This window comes from Heteronotia binoei, chromosome 5, assembly GCF_032191835.1.
Source record: "Heteronotia binoei isolate CCM8104 ecotype False Entrance Well chromosome 5, APGP_CSIRO_Hbin_v1, whole genome shotgun sequence".
NCBI lineage: Eukaryota > Metazoa > Chordata > Lepidosauria > Squamata > Gekkonidae > Heteronotia > Heteronotia binoei.
The window spans coordinates 2,587,972-2,607,671 of record NC_083227.1 but is presented as its reverse complement, the minus strand read 5'-3'; the positions used below and the strand labels follow the sequence as shown (position 1 = coordinate 2,607,671).

The window sequence follows — 19,700 nt, the reverse complement described above, 5'->3', positions numbered from 1 at the left end:
AATTAAAAATGCACATCTCGGTTATCTGACTGTAAATTGTACTGGTTCGTTTTATTGTATAATCTGTTTTTCATGTTTTATGTGGTTTAATTTGCTGTTGTTAGCCACCCTGAGCCCATTAGGGGAGGGCGGGATATAAATTTGATAAATAAATTTCTCCAGACACTTCACCAGGGTTGGTAGAGAACTGGAAGCCTTATTCTTCCCATTGTGGTTGAAGCAGCTCTGTTGATAGAATCAGAATCATAGAACCTGCTCTTACCCCTCCATAGAGGGGGGAACTGCTCAATTCCTACTTTTCCTCAGTCTTCTCTACTGAGGGAAACGGTCCTCAACACGCCAAAAACAGAACATATAAGGAGGATATGAAGTTCCAACCTAAGATCAGCATAGGGGTAGTACATAAACACCTAGTTTCTTTAAATGAAAATATGTCCTCAGGGCCAGATGAATTGCATCCAAGGATTCTGAAAGAGCTTGCGGATGTAATTTCTGAGCCTCTGGCTATTATTTTTGAGAATACTTGGAGACCAGGAGAGGTGCCGGAAGATTGGAGGTGGGCAAATGTTGTCCCTATCTTCAAGAAGGGGGAAAAAGAGGAAGGGAGCTCTATAAATCATAAAGTTGGAAGGGACCTCCAGGATCATCTAGTCCAACCCTCTGCACAATGCAAGAAACTCACAAATACCTCCCCCTGAATTCACAGGATCTTGATTGATGCAGGGGTGATATGCTTCCTTGGTCTTTCGCCTTCCTGCTCTTCCCTGTCTCTCTTCCTGCTGTTCCAGATGTGGGGACCATCTGTGAAGATGGAAGCGGAGGTCTCTGAGGAGGAAGGGTCTCCCTTGGAAGAAGAGCAGAAGGCGCAGGCCCAGGAGCGTGCCCAAGAGGCCCTCTCACACGGTAAGGGTGCCTTGTGCCCACATCTGGGCCCATTGTGAAGCTGTCGGATAGAAGGTTGTGACTCAGCAGGGGACCAGGAAAGGCCTTCTACAGGCTGCCACCGCTCTGGTCAGGGTCTTTCTGGGGGGCCCAGAATACCCCCCCAACCCCTGAATCTTCCTTCTTAGCAAAACCTTTTAACCATGACCAAGGAGAAGTGAGGACTCAGGCAGCCTAACAACAACAACAGTTTATTTATAGTGCTCAAAAAATCGGTGGGTGGTAAAGACTTTTAGTGCAACAGTGAATGGGGAAAAGCAGTAAAGGTTGGTACAAAACAAAGAAGAAAATCCGGAGCGTCCCCTTCTGTAAGTCAATCCAATTCACTCCTCCTCCCTGGATGAGGGATTTCCCTGCAGCTGCAGCCTCCTCCATTCCAGCCTCAGCAGAGAGAAGAACCGTCCTTTCCAGCCAGGCCTTTCATGCTTTCCCTCCCCCTCTGGGCAAAGTGCCCTCTAAGCTGCGGAGTCTTGTGAGCAAAAATTGTACTCCGTGAGCTACTGGCATTGAAGTTGTCTGTATAAATTAGTTTGCTCTGGGGCCATTTTTCCTGAGCTGAGACAAAAATATGTGAGCAAGAGGCTAAAAAACTGTGAGCCAGCTCACACTAACTCAGCTTAGAGGGAACACTGGTTCTGGGCTAGTTTTTCCTCCAAAATTCTGCCACCCAATCAGAGAGACGGAAGGGATCCTGGGAGATCCCTGGGAGACATAGGGCCCACTAGCAACTCCTAGGCAGGCTTCCCCCTGTCCTCTAGGCCGCACTCGGCCTCCAATCATGACAAAGGTTCAGGACAGGGGGAAAAGGAAATACTTTTGCATGCCACACAAGCTTCCATTTGCACCTAGTAGCTGATGGTCACTGATGGGCCTCTGCTTCGTTTATGCAGTCCCCTCTTGAAGCTGTCTGTGCTTGCAGCCACCGCCTCTTCCTGAAGCAGTGAATTCCTCATGTGAACTAAAGGATTCCTATATCACATACCTTCCATTAGAGGGATTCAAGGCAGCTCAAAAGAGAAAAGTTGACCTCTCACCCCTGGGGGCTTTGGAGGAAGGGCAAGGAGTAGATGTGACGCCTCATCTCGTTGAACATTCAGACATAACATTGGAGGATCAGCAGACACTCAAGAAACCCCTAAATATTACCCTTCAGATTTCAGAAGTGCTAAGATCATTTTTGGGGTTTTGAGCAGATGTGATTGTGATGTATCTTTGACCTCATTTCTCCCAACCGCCCCCCACTCCCCGCTTTACCCGGAAGCCTAAACATAAAGGCACATTGGAAGGCCCAGGCACCCAGAGAATGGCATTCCTGAGCCTTTGGTCTGATCAAACCGAGGTGGTGTAACAGTTTTGAGCTCTGGAGTTTAAATCTCAGGTGTAGAAGAAGAAGAAGATGACGACGTTGGATTTATACCTCGCTCTGAGTCTCAGAGGGGCTTACAATCTCCTTTACCTTCCTCCCCCCCACCCCCGCAGCAGACACCCTGTGAGGTGGGTGGGGCTGAGAGAGCTCTTACAGCAGCTGCCCTTTCAAGGACAAATCTGCCAGAGCTATGGCTGACCCAAGGCCATTCCTGCAGCAGCAAGTGGAGGAGTGGGGAATCAAACCCGGTTCTCCCAGAAGAGTGCACGCCCTTAACCACAACACCAAACTGGAAATGTGTTGGCAGTGATTATACCCCACCCCTCCCTGAGGCTTCTCCTTACCTCTCCCTCAAGTTTACTCAAAATTGTTACACATTTTTTAAAGTATACCCAGGGCAGGATTTCACAGCCTTGGGCACAGGGGTGCATGAAGCAGGATTCGAACAAGCAAAGAAAATATGAAGTCTCTGCTAACACCCTTTATTCCAACATTCTCTCCCTCACAGGCAGTGAAGAGACGGTGCTGAGTCTTTGTGGAGGAGTGGAAACGGCTGCTGCCCCTGCAGTCCAGGTAGGGGAGATGAGCAGGGGACTGCCTGAGTTCCCCCCTCTTCCTCAGGGGGCCTTTTGCTCCTGCAGTTGCTGCTCATGTGTCTGAGCGAGAGGGGCTCTGAAGGCTGCTCCCTTTACCCCCCTGGCAAGCTCTCCATCCTGCACCAGCCCAGAATGCCCCTGTCCAGAGTACAGTCTTGACTGGGACAGTCTCTGATGAGGAAACCTGCTTTTTCTTTCAGGGTCCTTTTTCCTTTGAGGAGGTGGCTGTGTTTTTCACCGAGGCTGAGTGGGCCCTGCTGGATCCAGACCAAAGAGGTCTCTACAGGGAAGTCATGCTGGAGAACTATGGGAATGTGGCCTCTCTGGGTAAGGATCTTTCAAAGGTGCGAATTGCTGCCATTGTGATGATGTGTGAATCAAAATATGGAAAAGCAATAGGTCCTTGTGAGGCTTGGTCCTGTACTCCCCCCCCCCCTGGAGGACTCCAGGAGCTGGGTGGGCTCTGAGATCAGGCGACACACCGGGCTGGTCCAGGGGCCACTGTGGTCAATGTCGTGGCCAGCAGGAGAGGCAGGGTGGGTGTAGTGACCTGAGGTGGAGACAAAGGCCTCGTTTCACTCTTCCTCCTCTTCTCTCTGTCCCAAAGAAAGCAGGGATGTACAAGAGGCTGCAGTGGAGACAGACGAAGGGCTGGAGAGTCTCTCAAGAGGATCTCAACACAATATTCCCTTCCCGAGGGAACTGGCTGCCAGTGAGTATTCTGCATCGTTATGTCAGGGGGATGGGCAAAGAACAGCCGTGGCAGATTTCAACTTCACTTCTAAGGAACTGTTGGTTGGGTAGAATCACAAAGCCTTCTGGGTGAGGAGGCCTTTTGGAGCTTGAGATCTTGGGAATTCTTCCTGGGGTAAGCTCAGTTGTGGCTCTTTTAGCTCCTTTAGGGGCTCCATTGCCTTTAAATACTGGATATTCCAGGTGAGGTATTTACTTAAGAACAGCTTTGCTGGATGAATCAGATGCCCGTCAACCTTTTCCTACTCTGGTCAGCTACCTGTTACCAGGCAGGCCTCCCCTCCGTCCCCCAACAACTTGCTTTCCTATGGGGGTTCCCTTAGAACTTTGGGGTCCGCTTGGTGGAATCCTGACATCTCCCCCTAGCACAGCAGTGCCCCGTCAGGGGAGTCTGAAGGTCAGCTCTTCATCTCTCTCATCACACCAAGAAGGAAACTCAAGACTAGAAGTTACGATCACTTTTTTAATATAATTATCAAAGAAGAAGATGATAATGGATTTATATCCCGCCCTATACTCTGACTCAGAGCAGTCACAATCTCCTTTAGCTCCCCCCCCACAACAGACACCCTGTGAGGTGGGTGGAGCTGAGAGAGCTCTCCCAGAAGCTACCTTTTCAAGGACAACTCCTACAAGAGCTACGACTGACCCAAGGCCATTCCAGCAGCTGCAAGTGGTGGAGTGGGGAATCAAACCCGATTCTCCCAGGTGAGAGTCCGCACATTTAACCACTACATCAAACTGCAATTCCAAGGACCTTCATGGCAAGGCAAATGGGAAGCACAGAGGAAAATATCTTTGGCACCTTTTCCCTTCACGTACATTTAGAGAGTTTTGGGGAGGGGAGGGATAGTCAGAATGTAGGAAAAGCTCTACAGGAGGGGTGGGCAGGGAAAGGTTGTGACCAGCAGTTCAGGAGTCAAAATTGCATTGTCATGAGTTAGGAGTTTGTGGTAGGTGCCTTGGCTCCTTGTGTGAGCTGTGATTTGACTTCCCTTTTTATTCCAGCAGGAGATGTTGAAGAGCCAGTTGGGGAATTTCATGGGTTCCCACTGGAAAAAGCCAAGACTGAACAAGCTGAAGGAAACTTCGAGAACAGCGATGAACCACAGAGGCAGGAAGGAAATTGTACAGCAAAATGGGGAGTTAAGACCATTCCTTGCCAAGGAAGCAGCTTCCATGAAAACCCAGTCTCCAGCCGTCACCAACGGACTCTTTCAGGAGTGAAGCCATTCATGTGTTCCAAGAATGGAATGACATTCTCCGGTCGAAGCAAGGGAAATGCATGTTTCCCGAACCACAGTATAATGAAGGCATGTAAATGCCATTATTGTGGAAAGTACTTTAGATACAGAATACAGCTTTTGGTACACCAAAGAATACACACAGCACAGAAGCATGTTGAATTCTCAGAGTGTGGAAAGAAGCTCAGTATGAATTCCAGTCTACAAAAGCCACGAACCCACACAGGGGACAAACCTTTTGAATGCTCAGAGTGTGGAAAGAGATTTAGTGACAGTGGTAATCTTCAACAGCATGAGAGAACTCACACAGGGGAAAAACATTTTGAATATTCCGAGCATGGAAAGAGATTCAGTCAGAGTGGAAATCTTCAACAGCATCAGAGAACCCACACAGAAGAGAAACCATTTGAATGCTCAGATTGTGGAAAGATATTCAGTCAGAGTGGCAGTCTTCAGTATCATAAAAGAACCCACACAGGAGAGAAACCATTTGAATGCTCAGATTTTGGAAAGAGATTTAGTGCAAATGGCGATCTTCTACAGCATCAAAGAACTCACACAGGAGAGAAAACATTTGAATGCTCTGAGTGGGGAAAGAGATTTAGTGACAGTGGTAATCTTCAACAGCATAAGAGAACCCACACAGGAGAAAAACCGTTTGAATGCTCAGAGTCTAGAAAGAGATTCAGCCAGAGTGGCTATCTTCAAAAGCATAAAAAAATCCACACAGTGGAAAAAACTTTTGAATGCTCAGAGTGTGGAAAGAGATTCAGTCAGAGTGGCAGTCTTCAAAAGCATCTAAGAACTCACACAGGGGAGAAACCTTTTGAATGCTCAGAGTGTGGGAAGAGATTCAGTAGCAATGGCCATCTTCAACGGCATCAGCGAACCCACACAGGGGAGAAACCTTTTGAATGCTCAGAGTGTGGAAAGAGATTCAGTCAGAGTGGCAGTCTTCAGTATCATCAAAGAACTCACACAGGGGAGAAACCTTTTGAATGTGCAGAGTGTGGAAAGAGATTCAGTCGGAGTGTCAACCTTCAAAAGCATTTAAGAATCCACACAGGAGAGAAACCGTTTGAATGTTCAAAGTGTGGAAAGAGATTCACTCAGAGTGGAAATCTTCAACAGCATCAGAGAACCCACACAGGGGAGAAACCTTTTGAATGCTTAGAGTGTGGAAAGAGATTCAGTCAGAGTCGCCATCTTCTACACCATCAGAGAAACCATACAGGGGAGAAACCTTTTGAATGCTCAGAGTGTGAAAAGAGATTCAGTGCAAATGGCACTCTTCAAAAGCATAAGAGAACCCACACAGGGGAGAAACCTTTTGAATGCTCAGAGTGCGGAAAGACATTCAGTCGGAGTGGCAGTCTTCAGTATCATCAAAGAACCCACACAGGGGAGAAACCTTTTGAATGCTCAGAGTGTGGAAGGAGATTCAGTGTGAGTTCCAATCTTAAAAAGCATCAGAGAATCCACACTAGGAAAAAATCTTTTAAAGCTTAGAGTGTGGAAAGAGATTCTATGTGAGTTCCAGCCTTCAACTGCACTGAAGAATGCAGACAGGAGGGTAACCATTTGAATGCTCAGAGTGTGGAAAGAGATTCAGTCATTGTGGCGGTTTTCAGCAGCATCGAAGAACCCACACATTGGAGAAACCTTTTGAATGCTTAGAGTGTGGAAAGAGATTCAGGGTGAATTCCAGTCTTCAAAGGCATCTAAGAACTCCCCCCCCCCCTCAAACCTTCGGGTATTATCCATCTGAACCTTGTGCCATTGTCTTTCAGTTTTTCTGTCAACTTTTTGTAAGTTCTCCTGTCGTTTATCACTTGTCTTGGCAGCTCCTTCATGATTCTCACTTTACTGCCTCCTACTATCAGTGACTTTTCAAAATTTTTGTTCATGATCCTTCCTACCATTTCCTTTGTCCTATATCTTATAACCACATCTCTTGGTAAATTGTTTTTCTTAGCAAAAAGTGAATTAACTCTACACATGTGATCATACACGTTTTTGGTCTCATCAGGGACTTCATCTAAAAATTCTGCAATTATTTTTATTATATATCCTTTCAAATCACCATTCTCTGCTTCAGGTACTCCTCTCAGACGTATCTGAGTTTCCATTAATTTGCAATTGGATTGTCACTTTTTCTTGAATTTTCAACAAGGTGGTATCATGTACTTTAACTTTCTCTTCCATCCCTTGCACTTTCTTATCTGTTTCCTCAGTTTTTATTTTGAGATCGTCCACTTTTTTTTTTTGATCTCTGTAATAATTTCTTCCTTTAAATCATCTATCATTCTCTTAACTCCTTTTATTATTCTGGCTTCCATGGCATCCATTTGATCCTGCATTTTCTCTAATGAAAGAGCCCTTTGTCGGGTCTGCTTGGGTTCAGACATTTAGGCAAAAAAACCCCAAAGGGATAGAAGGAATGAAAAAAAAAAATACCAAAAATTTCAGTCTCACAAATCACAAGTTTAACTACCAAATTCAAAAGATCTAAATTTACTCTTTTAATTAAACTTTATTCTATCTTCTTCTGAGCTTCTTGGCCCAGATATAAATTTTTAAAGATTTCTTCCCCTTTACAAAATGATGAAATTTTTGTCCTCACCAATTTGGAATCTGACAGTCAGGTTCAATAGAGTAGGACTTGCCCTTTCCCGCAAGCCCAATTTTGCTGGTTTCTGAGCCCCCAAAGTCAAGATATTTATCAAAGAACTCTTTAAAATTTCCAAAATGGCGGCCGCAATTTTTACTCCTTCTTCAAAAAAAAAAATTCCTTTTAAAATCACCCTAGGAGCCCACAAATAATATAGCCAATAGATCCTGTCTTCTTACCCTTTTCCCAGTTAGTTCTGTCAATTTTTAAAGTCCCAAATACTTTTAAAAACAATGTTTTGGATTTGACCTCCCAGCAATGGCTGCCGATGTTTCTCTATGGTATAGAGTAGGCTTTTTTCGTTACTGTTTCCTGCCTCTGTCACCATCAACTCTCATGGAGATCGCACGATACTTGACGTACTTCCTGTCTTGCTCAGAAGTGCTGCAGGTCTGTTCCAATATACTCCAGTGCGACGTGGCTGCTTTTTTTTTCAAAACCGCAAGTAGACTAAACAATGATTCCTTTTCACTTTTTAGCACTGTCCTTTATATTTAAATAATCCAAACTTCACCCCTTCCTTCTTCTTCTTGCAAGCTTTCTATTTTTTCTTTTCCCCACCTTTTAATCTGTCCCTTTAAGCTATAAATAGCTCCGGAATGAAAAGAAAACTTCTGTACCTTTTTCTCCACTTATCCAAGTTTCCACTGGTCTTTCAAAGCTTTAGTTGTTTAGAAATGTCCAAGAATGTTAGGATCCTGGCGAGCTTATGTCAAATCAATGACTCTGAGAACTTTTGCAGACGTTGACTATGCAAACTCCACGAGACCCCTCAAAGCCTCAAAAAAGTCCCCCTCCAGGGCTTCTTTTCAGCCAAGGTAAATCTCTTTTCAAAGTTTCTGTGCAAGTCTTGGACCTTTCTCTCACTGAGAAAAGTAGGCAGTAGGCATTAATTTGCCCTCAACTACCCCGAACAAAAGTTTCAGCCTGCTCCCGTTATGAGAGACAGCTCAGCTCGGCATTTTCCTTCCCCGGAAGTCCGGGGGAAGTCCCCGGAAGTTTCTTCAGGGGAAGAGAGTTACAATTACAAATGCCTGGGAGTTGAGTAGATTTTTTGAAGAAAATAAAGAATTTGCACCATGATGGATTACAAATTACTGTCTTGGAACGTTAATGAACTAAATTCACCACAAAAAAGAAGGGCAACATTTCATTGGATTAAGAAGCAAAATTGTAATATAATTTGTTTGCAAGAAGTACACATTAAACAAAAGGATTATAAATTCCTATGGAACAAACAATTGGGAATGGAATTTTTTTCATTAGCTGAACAGAAGAAAAGGGGAGTAATTTTCTATATTAAACAAGAATTGGAGCCAAAGTTAGTATTTAAAGATAAAGATGGAAGATTTGTAGCAGTTGAGATAATATTAAGTGGGGGGAAAACATTGTTATTGGGACTATATGCACCTAACGGTGCAAAGGATATATTTTTAAAGACATTACACAACAGTTAGATGAGTTGACTTACGATCAAATACTCTTAATGGGAGATCTTAATGGAACAGTTGAGAACTTATTGGATAGATCTGGAGGGAAAAAAAATGATGGGAAAGAAGGGAAACTGCCAAAGTCTTTCTTTGAATTAGTTAAACAAGAAAATTTAGAAGATATATGGAGGAAGTTCAATCCTGAAGTGCGGGACTATACTTTTTTTTCTGCAAGACATAAGACTTTTTCTAGAATTGACATGCTGTGGGAAACTAGAGACTTAGGTCTCATAACAAGGAAGATAGAAATTCTACCTAAAATTGGGGCTGATCATAACCCAATAATGTGGATTACAAAATTGTCCAAAAGATTGAGAAGATGGAGACTGAATGAAGATTTGCTACAGAGCAAAGAAACAGTGACATTTCTAGAAAAAGAAACTAAGGAATTTTTCCAAGTGAATGATAAAGAAGATATTGACTTTCAGATGGTCTGGGATGCTTATAAAGCAGTAATGAGAGGGTTGTTGATTACTCTGAACAATAAAGACAAAAGGAAAAAAGAAAAACAATTATTGGACATTCAAAATGAAATAAAGAAAAAAGAAGGGGAGTTGAGGAAAAGACCAGGGAAAAAGAAAATTCTAAGGGAAATTTCAATATTACAAACTCAATTAAGACATTTGTTAAACAAAGAAGTGGAATGGAACCTGAAAAGGCTTCAGCAGAAATCGTTTGAAGGGGCAAATAAGACGGGGAAGTATTTGGTGTGGCAATTGAAGAAAAAGAGAGAAAACAAAATAATTAGTAGAATTGTGATAGATGGAAGAGAAGTAGTTACTCAAGAGGGAATAAAAAGAGAATTTTTTAAGTACTATGCCAAGCTGTTTAAAGGTACTGAAGTAAAGAGAGAAAAGATAGATGAATATCTACAAAAAAATAAAAATTGCGCCCCTAACTGAAAATATGAGAAAAGTTTTTAATGATCCAATTGAAAAAATAGAAATTGAAGCAGCAGTTAACGCGATGAAAAATGACAAAGCTCCTGGGCCAGACGGATATACAGCTAAATACTTTAAAACTTTTAAGGATGAATTAATACCAAAATTGCAGAAGCTGATGAATGTAATAAGAACCAAAGGGAATGTACCAAATACATGGAAAGAAGCCGTTATTTCTTTGATACCTAAAGAAGACAGGGATGCCACAAATGTGAAAAATTACAGACCAATTTCGCTTTTGAATAATGATTATAAAATATTTACAAGAATTCTGGCAAATCGACTTAAACAATATTTGATAAATTTTATAAAGGAAGATCAAGCTGGTTTTCTTCCCAAAAGACAAATAAGAGACAATATTAGAACTGTTGTAAATATTGTAGAATATTATGAAAGACATCCAGAAAAAGAAGTAGCATTATTCTTTGCGGATGCAGAGAAAGCATTTGATAATTTAAACTGGGACTTTATGTTTGCAGTGATGGATAAGATGGAGCTTGGAAAAAGTTTTATAAGAATGATAAAAGCAATATATTCTGAACAAAGGGCAAGGTTGTGTGTTAATGCAGATCTTACAGATGAAATGAAAATCAGCAAAGGTACTAGACAAGGCTGCCCGCTTTCACCATTGTTGTTCATAATGACTCTTGAAATTTTATTGATGCAGATTCAAGAAGAAAAAGATCTAGAAGGGTTACAAATAAAAGGATATACCTATAAGTACAGAGCATTTGCTGATGATATAATGTTTATAAATGAAAATCCCATACAAGTTACTCCTTTGTTATTAATGAGAATACAAGAGTTTGGGGAGTTGGCGGGACTTTATATAAATAAAGAAAAATCAAAAATTTTGTGCAAGAATATGCAGGTAAATAGACAACAAGAATTACAAAGACTAACGAGCTGTGAAGTTACCTCTAAGGTAAAATACCTAGGGGTAGAGATAACAATGAAAAATATTGATTTGTTCAAGAATAACTATGAGAAGCTATGGCGTAGAATAGAGGAAGATATGCTAAAGTGGAACAAACTCAATTTGTCATTGTTGGGCAGAATAGCTGCAATAAAAATGAATATTCTACCAAGGATAATGTATCTGTTTCAAACTATTCCTATTGTGAAAGATGCTAAACAGTTTGATAAATGGCGAAGGAAAATTTCAGAATTTGTGTGGGCCGGGAAGAAACCAAGGATTAAAATGAAAATCTTGACAGATGCAAAAGAGAGAAGTGGATTCCAATTACCAGATTTGAAATTGTATCATGAAGCAGTTTGTTTAGTATGGATGAAAGAATGGATAACGTTGTTAAATAAAAAACTTTTAGTGTTGGAAGGCCATGGAAAAAAATTCGGCTGGCATGCATACTTATATTACGGAAAAAAGAAGATGGATGGCCTTTTCTCTCACCATTATATAAGAAGTAACCTACTAAACGTATGGATAAAGTATAAGAAATATGGTGATGAGAGGAGACCTTTGTGGATAGTGCCAGCTGAAGTGATAAAGATAACGGCTAAAACAGCCAAAGAAAAACGGCTATCATACAACCAGTTACTAAAAATACAAAGTGGAAAAATAGAACTGAAAACTGCAGAAGAACTGAGTTACAAATATGATTGGTTTCAAATGCAACAAATAAAAAGTTTGGTGGAGAATGATATTAAAACCGAAGGAATAAGAAAGGAGCAAACAGAAATGGAAAGAGTTCTGCTTGGAGATAGTGAGAAATTAATTTCAAAAGTATACAAATTACTTTTACAATGGTCTACAGAAGATGAAGTAGTGAAATCTCAAATGATAAAATGGGCAATTAATGTAAACAAAGAAATAAAGATGGAATCTTGGGAATATCTGTGGAAGAATTCTATGAAACTCGCAACATGTCATAGTATTAAAGAAAATTGTTTTAAGATGAAGTATAGATGGTATATGACTCCAAAAAAATTAGCAAAGATGAACAACAAGATGCCAGATAGGTGTTGGAAATGTAAAAAGCACGAAGGCTCTTTCTACCATATGTGATGGACTTGTGAAAGGGCTAAAATGTTTTGGCAAATGATTCAGCAAGAGATTTCTAAGATTTTGGGATATGAATTCAATAAAGTGGCAGAGATTTTTCTGCTGGGATTACAATTGGAAAAATTTCCAAAAGAAGATAGAACTTTAATATGGTACTTGCTCTCAGCTGCTAGGACATTGTATGCGCAGCTGTGGGAGCAAGAAAAAATACCAGAGAAATGGGATTGGATTACAAAAGTTATGTCATGGAGTGAAATGGACAAATTAACAAGAAAACTAAGAGACTATGATTTGGAACTTTTTAAGTTGGAGTGGAAGAAATTCAGAAGATACGTAGAAAAAGAGTGGAAAATAAAAGGACATTGGACAATCTTTGATAATGATTAAGGTTTTTAAAATAAGAATATAATTTTGGGGTTTTTTTTGTTTTTTTTTAATAGTTAAGGGTACCTTTAATATTTGCTTTCTTTAAGTAAATAACACTGGCGGGGGTCAAGTAACGGGGGGAGGGGTGGGGGAAAAGTAAGATATGGGGTAGAAAGGTTTTTCTTTTATTTTAAGCTTTTATAAATTGTAGACATAGTTTTGCTACCATAAGTTACTAATAAAATTGTTTATACTCAAAAGAACTCCCCCCCCCCAAACTTGCTTCTGACCTCCTGTCAAACCCCCTGTGAGAATTTTGCTGCACTATAAGATTGGACAAACGTTCTAATGTTTTTCCCACAAAAAAATGGGGAAATCACCCAAACACATAAAGCAGACAGATGGAAATCTTCATCATGCCTCTGAGTATCGTATGAGTTCTCTCTGTCTCTCTCCCTCCTCAGTGGATAAAATATACTATATATAGTCCATTTCAAACCAAAGTTCTTTATGAGAGGTTAATTCGATGTCTTTTCAAAGTTCACAATCTCTCTGCTGTACTGGCTCCAAAAGAGCTGTGTTGCTCCACTGAATGGATCCTTAGATTCCAATTGCCGGTAAATTCAACATATTTCAACTGAAAAATCATTACATATTTCATTGCTTTTGCTAAAGAGGATGCTGTGAGGGTTCATGTAACGTACTGGAACAGGAGACGTTGGTAGGGCAACATGCTTTAATGGAGGCACGTTACAAAACAGGTAATACGCGGCCGGGTCCCGCTTATATACAGTTCCCGGTACAACCTTCTGGATTGGTCAGCCCAATCTATGCTGGTTAAACTTCCCGCCACAGCTGGTGATTGGCGGGGGTTTTCGCGCCCTGCGCTGGAGCGCCTGGGACAGCCCAGTCGCCTCTGCGCATGGGCGCGTTCAGCCTCGTCAACGAGTAATGGCGTTGTTCTGTGTATCTTTATGCCAATACACTACAGTTCATATGAGAGGCGGTCCAGTGTGAATTTAGGGAACGGCATTTGTGAGTTTCCTGCCTTGTGCAGGGGGTTGGACTAGATAACCCTGGAGTTCCCTTCCAACTCTATGATTCTATGATTCAATCTTTCACAAAATTGAGTTCAATGGGATACAAAGCAGCACTGTGTTTAGTTTAGCAAAAGCAATGAGGTCTCTGATGATTTTTGGGAATGAGCCGCAGAGACGAAATGTCAGATGCAGAAGAGGCAGGTCTGTGGGAGTGGTCTGAGTGACATCACAGGATGGGGTGGGGTTTTGGTGCACCCTGTGACATCATGGTAAGGGGTGGAGCTCAGGAAGTGCCACCAGCTGAGTTTTTGAGCTGGAAGTGACATCCCAGGACATGAGATGACATCCCGCACAAAAGGTCAAACTCTAAGTTACCTTGGCGAGAGCTTTGGAAATGATGTGTCTCTCTCTGATCTCCTCTTCTGACACGTCCCAAGAGATGCAGATATACAAAGGGCATTAAAGAAGAAGAAGAATGCAGCTTTGCTGTCTAGAAGGGTGTATCATCCTACCCACAAGGTTTGCCATGAATTAGCAAGCCCACACAAGTGCAAGCTGTGAGCAGGCTGTGGAGCAGTTTTGCTCCAGGGGAAAACCGGGGGGGGGGGCTCCTAGTGACGCTGGTGACTCTTGAGAAGGGAGGGGGAGTGGGCCAAAGGGCAGTGTGGGCTGAGTGTCTGCTCAGCGGCCTCTGGTGTAGCTTGGAACAGGCCTGGTGAGTGAAGCGGCATGGGTGTTTTGAGCTGAACCGTGGAGAGATTGTGCGATAAGAGGTGAAAGGAGGTTGTTGCCGCTTGTGTGTGACAAAGTTTGTCTTTGAGTTGAATGGAAAGAAAGGAGGCGTGGTGTAGCAATGCGCTGCAGTGGGGAAGCAGAGGCCAGGTCTCCCAATTGAGTTCAATAGGAAATAGAGGCCAGGTCTACTAATAGGCCATCTTCTGAAACCAGAGGCCAAGTTTACTAATTGACTTCTATGGGAAACAGGAGGCCAGGTATCCCACTAGGCTGCATCTGATTTAAACGTTTAAAACGTCAGCTCATGCAAGCCCCAGCTCTGGGACTACCTGATACTGACAAGCTTTTTACTGTGTATGTGCATGAGCGAGAAGGAATAGCTGCATGCGTTTTAACTCAATTGCTGGGATCCTGGCCCAGACCGGTGGCATATTTGTCTAAGCAATTAGACACTGTAGCAAAAGGGTGGCCCCCTGTTTGCGCTCAGTAGCGGCTGTTGCAGAACTCATAAAGGAGGCAGACAAGTTTACCTTTGGAAGTCAACTTGATGTAAGAGTTCCCCACTATGTGAAAGTCCTTCTGGAGCACAAAGGGAACTACTGGTTTGCCAATGCCCGTATGGTCAGATATCAGGCACTTATGTGTGAAAATCCTAGAGTGAAAATAGTGACTGTGTCAGCTCTGAACCCAGCCTCTTTGCTGCCAATTTCTGATTATGCACTGGAGCATGATTGCTTAGAGGTTATGGAAGAAGTATTCTCCAGCCGGCCAGATCTGAAAGATGTCCCGTTTTCAGATCCTGATATCGAATATTTACCGATGGGAGTAGCTTTATCCAGAATGGAAAACGCAGAGCAGGATATGTAGTAGTTACTCTACAAACCGTGATAGTGGCATAACCTTTGCGTATTTCAACTTCTGCACAAAAAGCTGAGTTAATTGCCCTTATCAGAGCACTACAGTTAGCAAAAGGACTTAAAGCAAACATTTACACAGACTCCAAATATGCTTTTATGACACTGCATGCTCATGGAGCCCTATACAAAGAGAGAGGCTTAATTACTGCAAATGGCAGGGATATCAAGAATAGTACAGAAATCTTGGAACTACTAAAAGCTGTCTGAGCACCCCGGAACATAGCTGTCATCCATTGCAGAGGTCATCAGAAGCCCCTAAGTCTGGAAGCACGAGGAAATCGGAAGGCAGATTTAACAGCTAAGGAGGCAGCACTAAAGCCTTATCAGGGAAGCACAGAAATTCAGCCTGTTTTTCAAATTTCCTTAACGGAATGGAGTCCTTGGTATTAACTAGCTGAGGAGCAGTGGGTTCAAACTCAAGGGGCAGTAACTAAAAGAAGGGATGGCTGGTATGTTTTCCCCGATGGCAGAATTTATGTTCCAGAAGCTGTCGCATGGCCATTAATTCAGAAACTGCACGAGGGAACACATTATGGGAAGACTGCACTAGAACACTGTGTGCGTCAGTGGGCATATATTAATCGTGTGAGTTCACTGACAGCACAAGCCTCTGCACAATGTGTTATATGTGCAAAGAATAATCCAAGGTCGGGTCCCACTCAGCTCCCTGAGAGTCAGCCAGTGGGAGCAACACCGTAGTTGTGGATTTCATTGAGATGCCCAAAGCTGGGCATTACCTTTACATGCTTGTATTTGTTTGTACAATGTCTGGATGGATTGAAGCTTACCTCACACGTACTGAGAAAGCCAATGAGGTTGTAAAAGCCTTATTGAAACCCATTGTGCCTAAATTTGGTTTACCTGTAATTATCGGGAGCGATAATGGACCATCGTTTATAGAGAAAACTGTACAGGGTGTGTCTACATTGCTTGGTATTACCTGGAAATTGCATGCAGCCTACGGCCCACAGAGTTCAGCAAAAGTTGAAAGGGCTAATAGAACTTTGAAGAATGCCTTGTCTAAACTCTGTCAGGAAACCCATTTGCCACGGACTACAATGTTGCCAATTGCATGTTTCCGTTGCACTGTTTGCCATGCAAACGACTTCGTCTGTTGCCTTTCGAGATTGTTTATGGAAGACCCCCCCCCCCCCCCCATTGTCCAAGGAATTCGAGGTGACCTTTCACAGTTGGGAAGCCTTATAACTTCTGAGGAATTGCAAGCCTTGGGCAAAGCTGTAAAGGAGGTGAATAAGTATGTGTTTGAAACCTTGCCATATCAAATTTATTCTCCTGTACATGCTTACCAGCCGGGGGATAATGTGTGGGTAAAAAGCTGGAGGGCAACGACCTTACAGCCTAAGTAGAAGGACCCATTCACTGTCCTTTTAAGTTTCCCTACAGCTGTCAAGGTACAAGGCGTAGCAGCGTGGATCCATTGGACACATTTAAAGCGAGCTGCAGATTACTGTAAAGCTCAGCCAGTTCCAGGGAAACCATTAACTTTGAAACTTTATAAAGACCCTACCCGGCCTTATGCCACTCAGTGAAGACTGTTAAAAGTCAAGAAGCCCTGCTCCAGCCACACCTGAAAGCTGGCTGGTCTACGAATGGCTGAAGCCTGAGGAAGTCTTCTGGAGTCATACAGAGCTAGATATTCCTTTGTATTAGTTTGCTGAATTTCTTGAATTACTTATTTGTCTGTATTGAATATATTATTACAATAGTGCTATTTTGCTATAAGCATTTGCTGTCTCTCTCTCTCTCTCTCTCTCTCTCTCGGCTTGGCTTCGCGAACGAAGATTTAAGAAGGGTGCAGTAGTCCCCGTCTGCTGCAGGCTCGCTGGTGGCTGACAAGACCCATGCGGGACAGGCAAGTCCGGCCACAGTGGCTGCAGGGAAAAGTCTGATTTGGGGTTGGTGCTGTAGCAGTGCGATTCTTCCTCAATCTTCTTTTGTCCTCAAGACCAGCTATGCGTGCGTTCTCAAAGGAAGAGACAGCCTGGTGGATGGTGTGCCTCCATGCTTTGCGATCTGAGGCTAGGTCAGACCACTGGTGATGGTTGATGCGACAGGTGCCAAGGGATTTCTTCAAGGAGTCCTTGTACCTCTTCTTTGGTGCCCCTCTATTTCGATGGCCGGTGGAGAGTTCGCCATACAGGGCAATCTTGGGAAGGCGGTGGTTTTTCATCCTAGAAATATGTCCTGCCCAGTGCAGCTGCGTCTTCAACAGCAGTGCCTCAATGCTTGTAACCTCTGCCCGCTTGAGGACTTCAGTGTTGGTCACAAAGTCCAGTGGATGTTGAGGATGGTGCGAAGGCAGCGCTGATGAAAGCACTCAAGGAGTCGCAGGTGATGATGGTATAAAACCCACGATTCGGAGCCGTAGATGAGGGTTGTCATCACAACCGCTTTGTAAACATTGATCTTTGTGCCTTTTTTCAGATGCTTGTTGCTCCACACTCTTTTGTGCAGTCGGCCAAATGCACGGTTTGCCTTTGCCAGCCTGTTGTCAATCTCCTTGTCGATCTTGGCATCTGAGGAGATGATGCACCCCAGGTAGTTGAACTGCTGGACTGTCTTCAGAACTGATTCACCCACAGTGATGCAGGGAGGGTGATCATCTTCCTGGGGTGCAGGCTGGTGGAGAACTTCTGTCTTCTTCAGACTAACTTCTAGGCCGAATAGCTTGGCAGCCTCTGCAAAGCAGGACGTCATATGCTGCAGAGCTGATACCCAGTGGGAGATGAGTGCGGCATCATCAGCAAACAGTAGCTCTCGGATGAGTTTTTCCATTGTCTTGGAGTGGGCCTTTAGTCGCCTCAGGTTGAACAGGCTGCCATCGGTGCGATAGCAGATGTAGACACCATCATCTAGATCTACTGCGGCTCTTTGAAGCATTTGCTGTAGGATTTAAAGAATTATGCATGCTTCAAAAGCTCTTATTGTTGCGCTTTCTGGCTATATCTTTGCCAGTATGCTAATGTGCTGTATTCAAGCAGTGAGATGTACTAGATGCTGGGAAGGAAAGGATTCTAAATGTATGTTGCGTGTTCAATCTAGGGGAGTGCATGGAGTCTGCATAGAACCTAACACTCAGATAGTTTGTGTAGAATGTGGAGTGTCTTATTATCAAGCAAAAATAGAATATCCTGGATCAAGCAGAACAATAACCTTTAGAGGAAGTTTCCGCTGCGCAACGTCACAGTGGGTATGCTGGCCAGTTGATTTAAAGTCAAACCAGGTTAAAAAGCACAACCCTATGCCTAAGCTACTTGTCCAGGAGAGTAAGAAAATTTTGTATAAGACTGTGTTTAAGATGCTCAGGATGAGAAATTTGTCTTTCCAGAACTTGGGAGTAATCTTTTTATAGATTTAGCTGAGCAAATAGCCACCTCCCTAAATATTTCAAACTGTTGGGTGTGCGGAGGTCCACTAATGAGTGAAAGATGGCTTTGGATTGGCATTGAGATCTTGCCTTCTGACCTAGTCCAATGGAATAAAACTAAATCAGAGTCAATGCCAGCAGAGAGAAAGGTCTGGGAATTGCAGACTGTGGTGAATGGAGAATTATGTATTTCTCGGGCTGTTCTGTGGACAAATGGAAAGCACGTTGGGCACACTTTGTGCCACCGAACTCTGTTAGTTAACTCTACTAAGGAAAAACCGAAATGGGTAGAAGCAAAGGGCGCTGTCCTAGAGGATTTTAAGCCATGGGAAAATGTTAGCATTATAAATAAATTCCTCTGAGCAATGGTTGGCTCCTGAAGGGTTATACTGGATTTGTGGTAAAAGGGCTTATACACTCCCGCCCAGGAGATGGCATGAGATGTGCATTACTGGAACAATACGTCCCAGCTTCTTTCTTTTGCCATTAAATGCTGGTTCTGCTTTGGGGACCCCAGTGTTTGATGATTATGTTAGATCAAAACGTTCCTTGGACATCGGAGGGAAGCAGTGGGGAGATGAATGGCCCCCACAGCGGATCATTGAATACTATGGCCCAGCTACTTGGGCCCAAGATGGGTCTTGGGGATACAGAACACCTGTGTATATGCTTAACCGTATTATTAGATTGCAAGCTGTGGTAGAAATCATTACGAATCAAACAGCCCTGGCTTTAGAACTGTTGGCAAGACAGCAGACCCAGATGCGTGCAGCCATATATCAGAACCGTTTGGCTCTGGATTGTTTGCTGGCTGAAGAAGGTGGTGTCTGTGGGAAATTTAATCTCTCAAATTGCTGTCTTAATATAGATAATAATGGAGAGGCTGTACAGAATATAGCTTCTGAAATTCGAAAAATTGCTCATGTACCAGTTCAAACATGAAAAAATTTGGATGCATCACGGTTTGGACAAATTATGGGAGATTGGAAGCGGATTTTATTCTTAATTGGCATTTCCTTAGGAGGCTTAGTGTTATTGCCATGTTTAATTCCTGCTATAAGGTACAGTATTAATAAGCTGTAAAAGCACTTACTCCCTATGAAAAAAATGCCAGCATCTTGTACATGTCTCCAGAGGAAAGGAAACAATATTTCATTAATTTATGTAATAATAGTCATACTCTTTCAGACTTAAATAAGCTGTCAGAGTTTGAAAGGGGGGAATGAAG

General features: G+C 42.9%; 2 protein-coding genes across 2 annotated transcripts in view; one reads left to right on the top strand and one right to left on the bottom strand.

The window, feature by feature from the left end:
* Positions 1 to 4,884, top strand: part of LOC132570870 (zinc finger protein 709-like) — a 34,864-nt gene extending 29,980 nt beyond the window's left edge. The window contains exons 7-10 of the mRNA XM_060237509.1: positions 789 to 903; positions 2,930 to 3,051; positions 3,512 to 3,616; positions 4,666 to 4,884. Coding sequence (XP_060093492.1) covers positions 789 to 903; positions 2,930 to 3,051; positions 3,512 to 3,616; positions 4,666 to 4,884 — 561 coding nt within the window. The remainder of the gene's footprint in view (positions 1 to 788; positions 904 to 2,929; positions 3,052 to 3,511; positions 3,617 to 4,665) is intronic.
* LOC132571389 (zinc finger protein 850-like) overlaps positions 1 to 19,700 on the bottom strand; it is a gene marked incomplete at its 3' end in the record, with an annotated part of 552,489 nt that overhangs the window by 471,175 nt on the left and 61,614 nt on the right. The gene's annotated exons all lie outside the window — the stretch shown is intronic.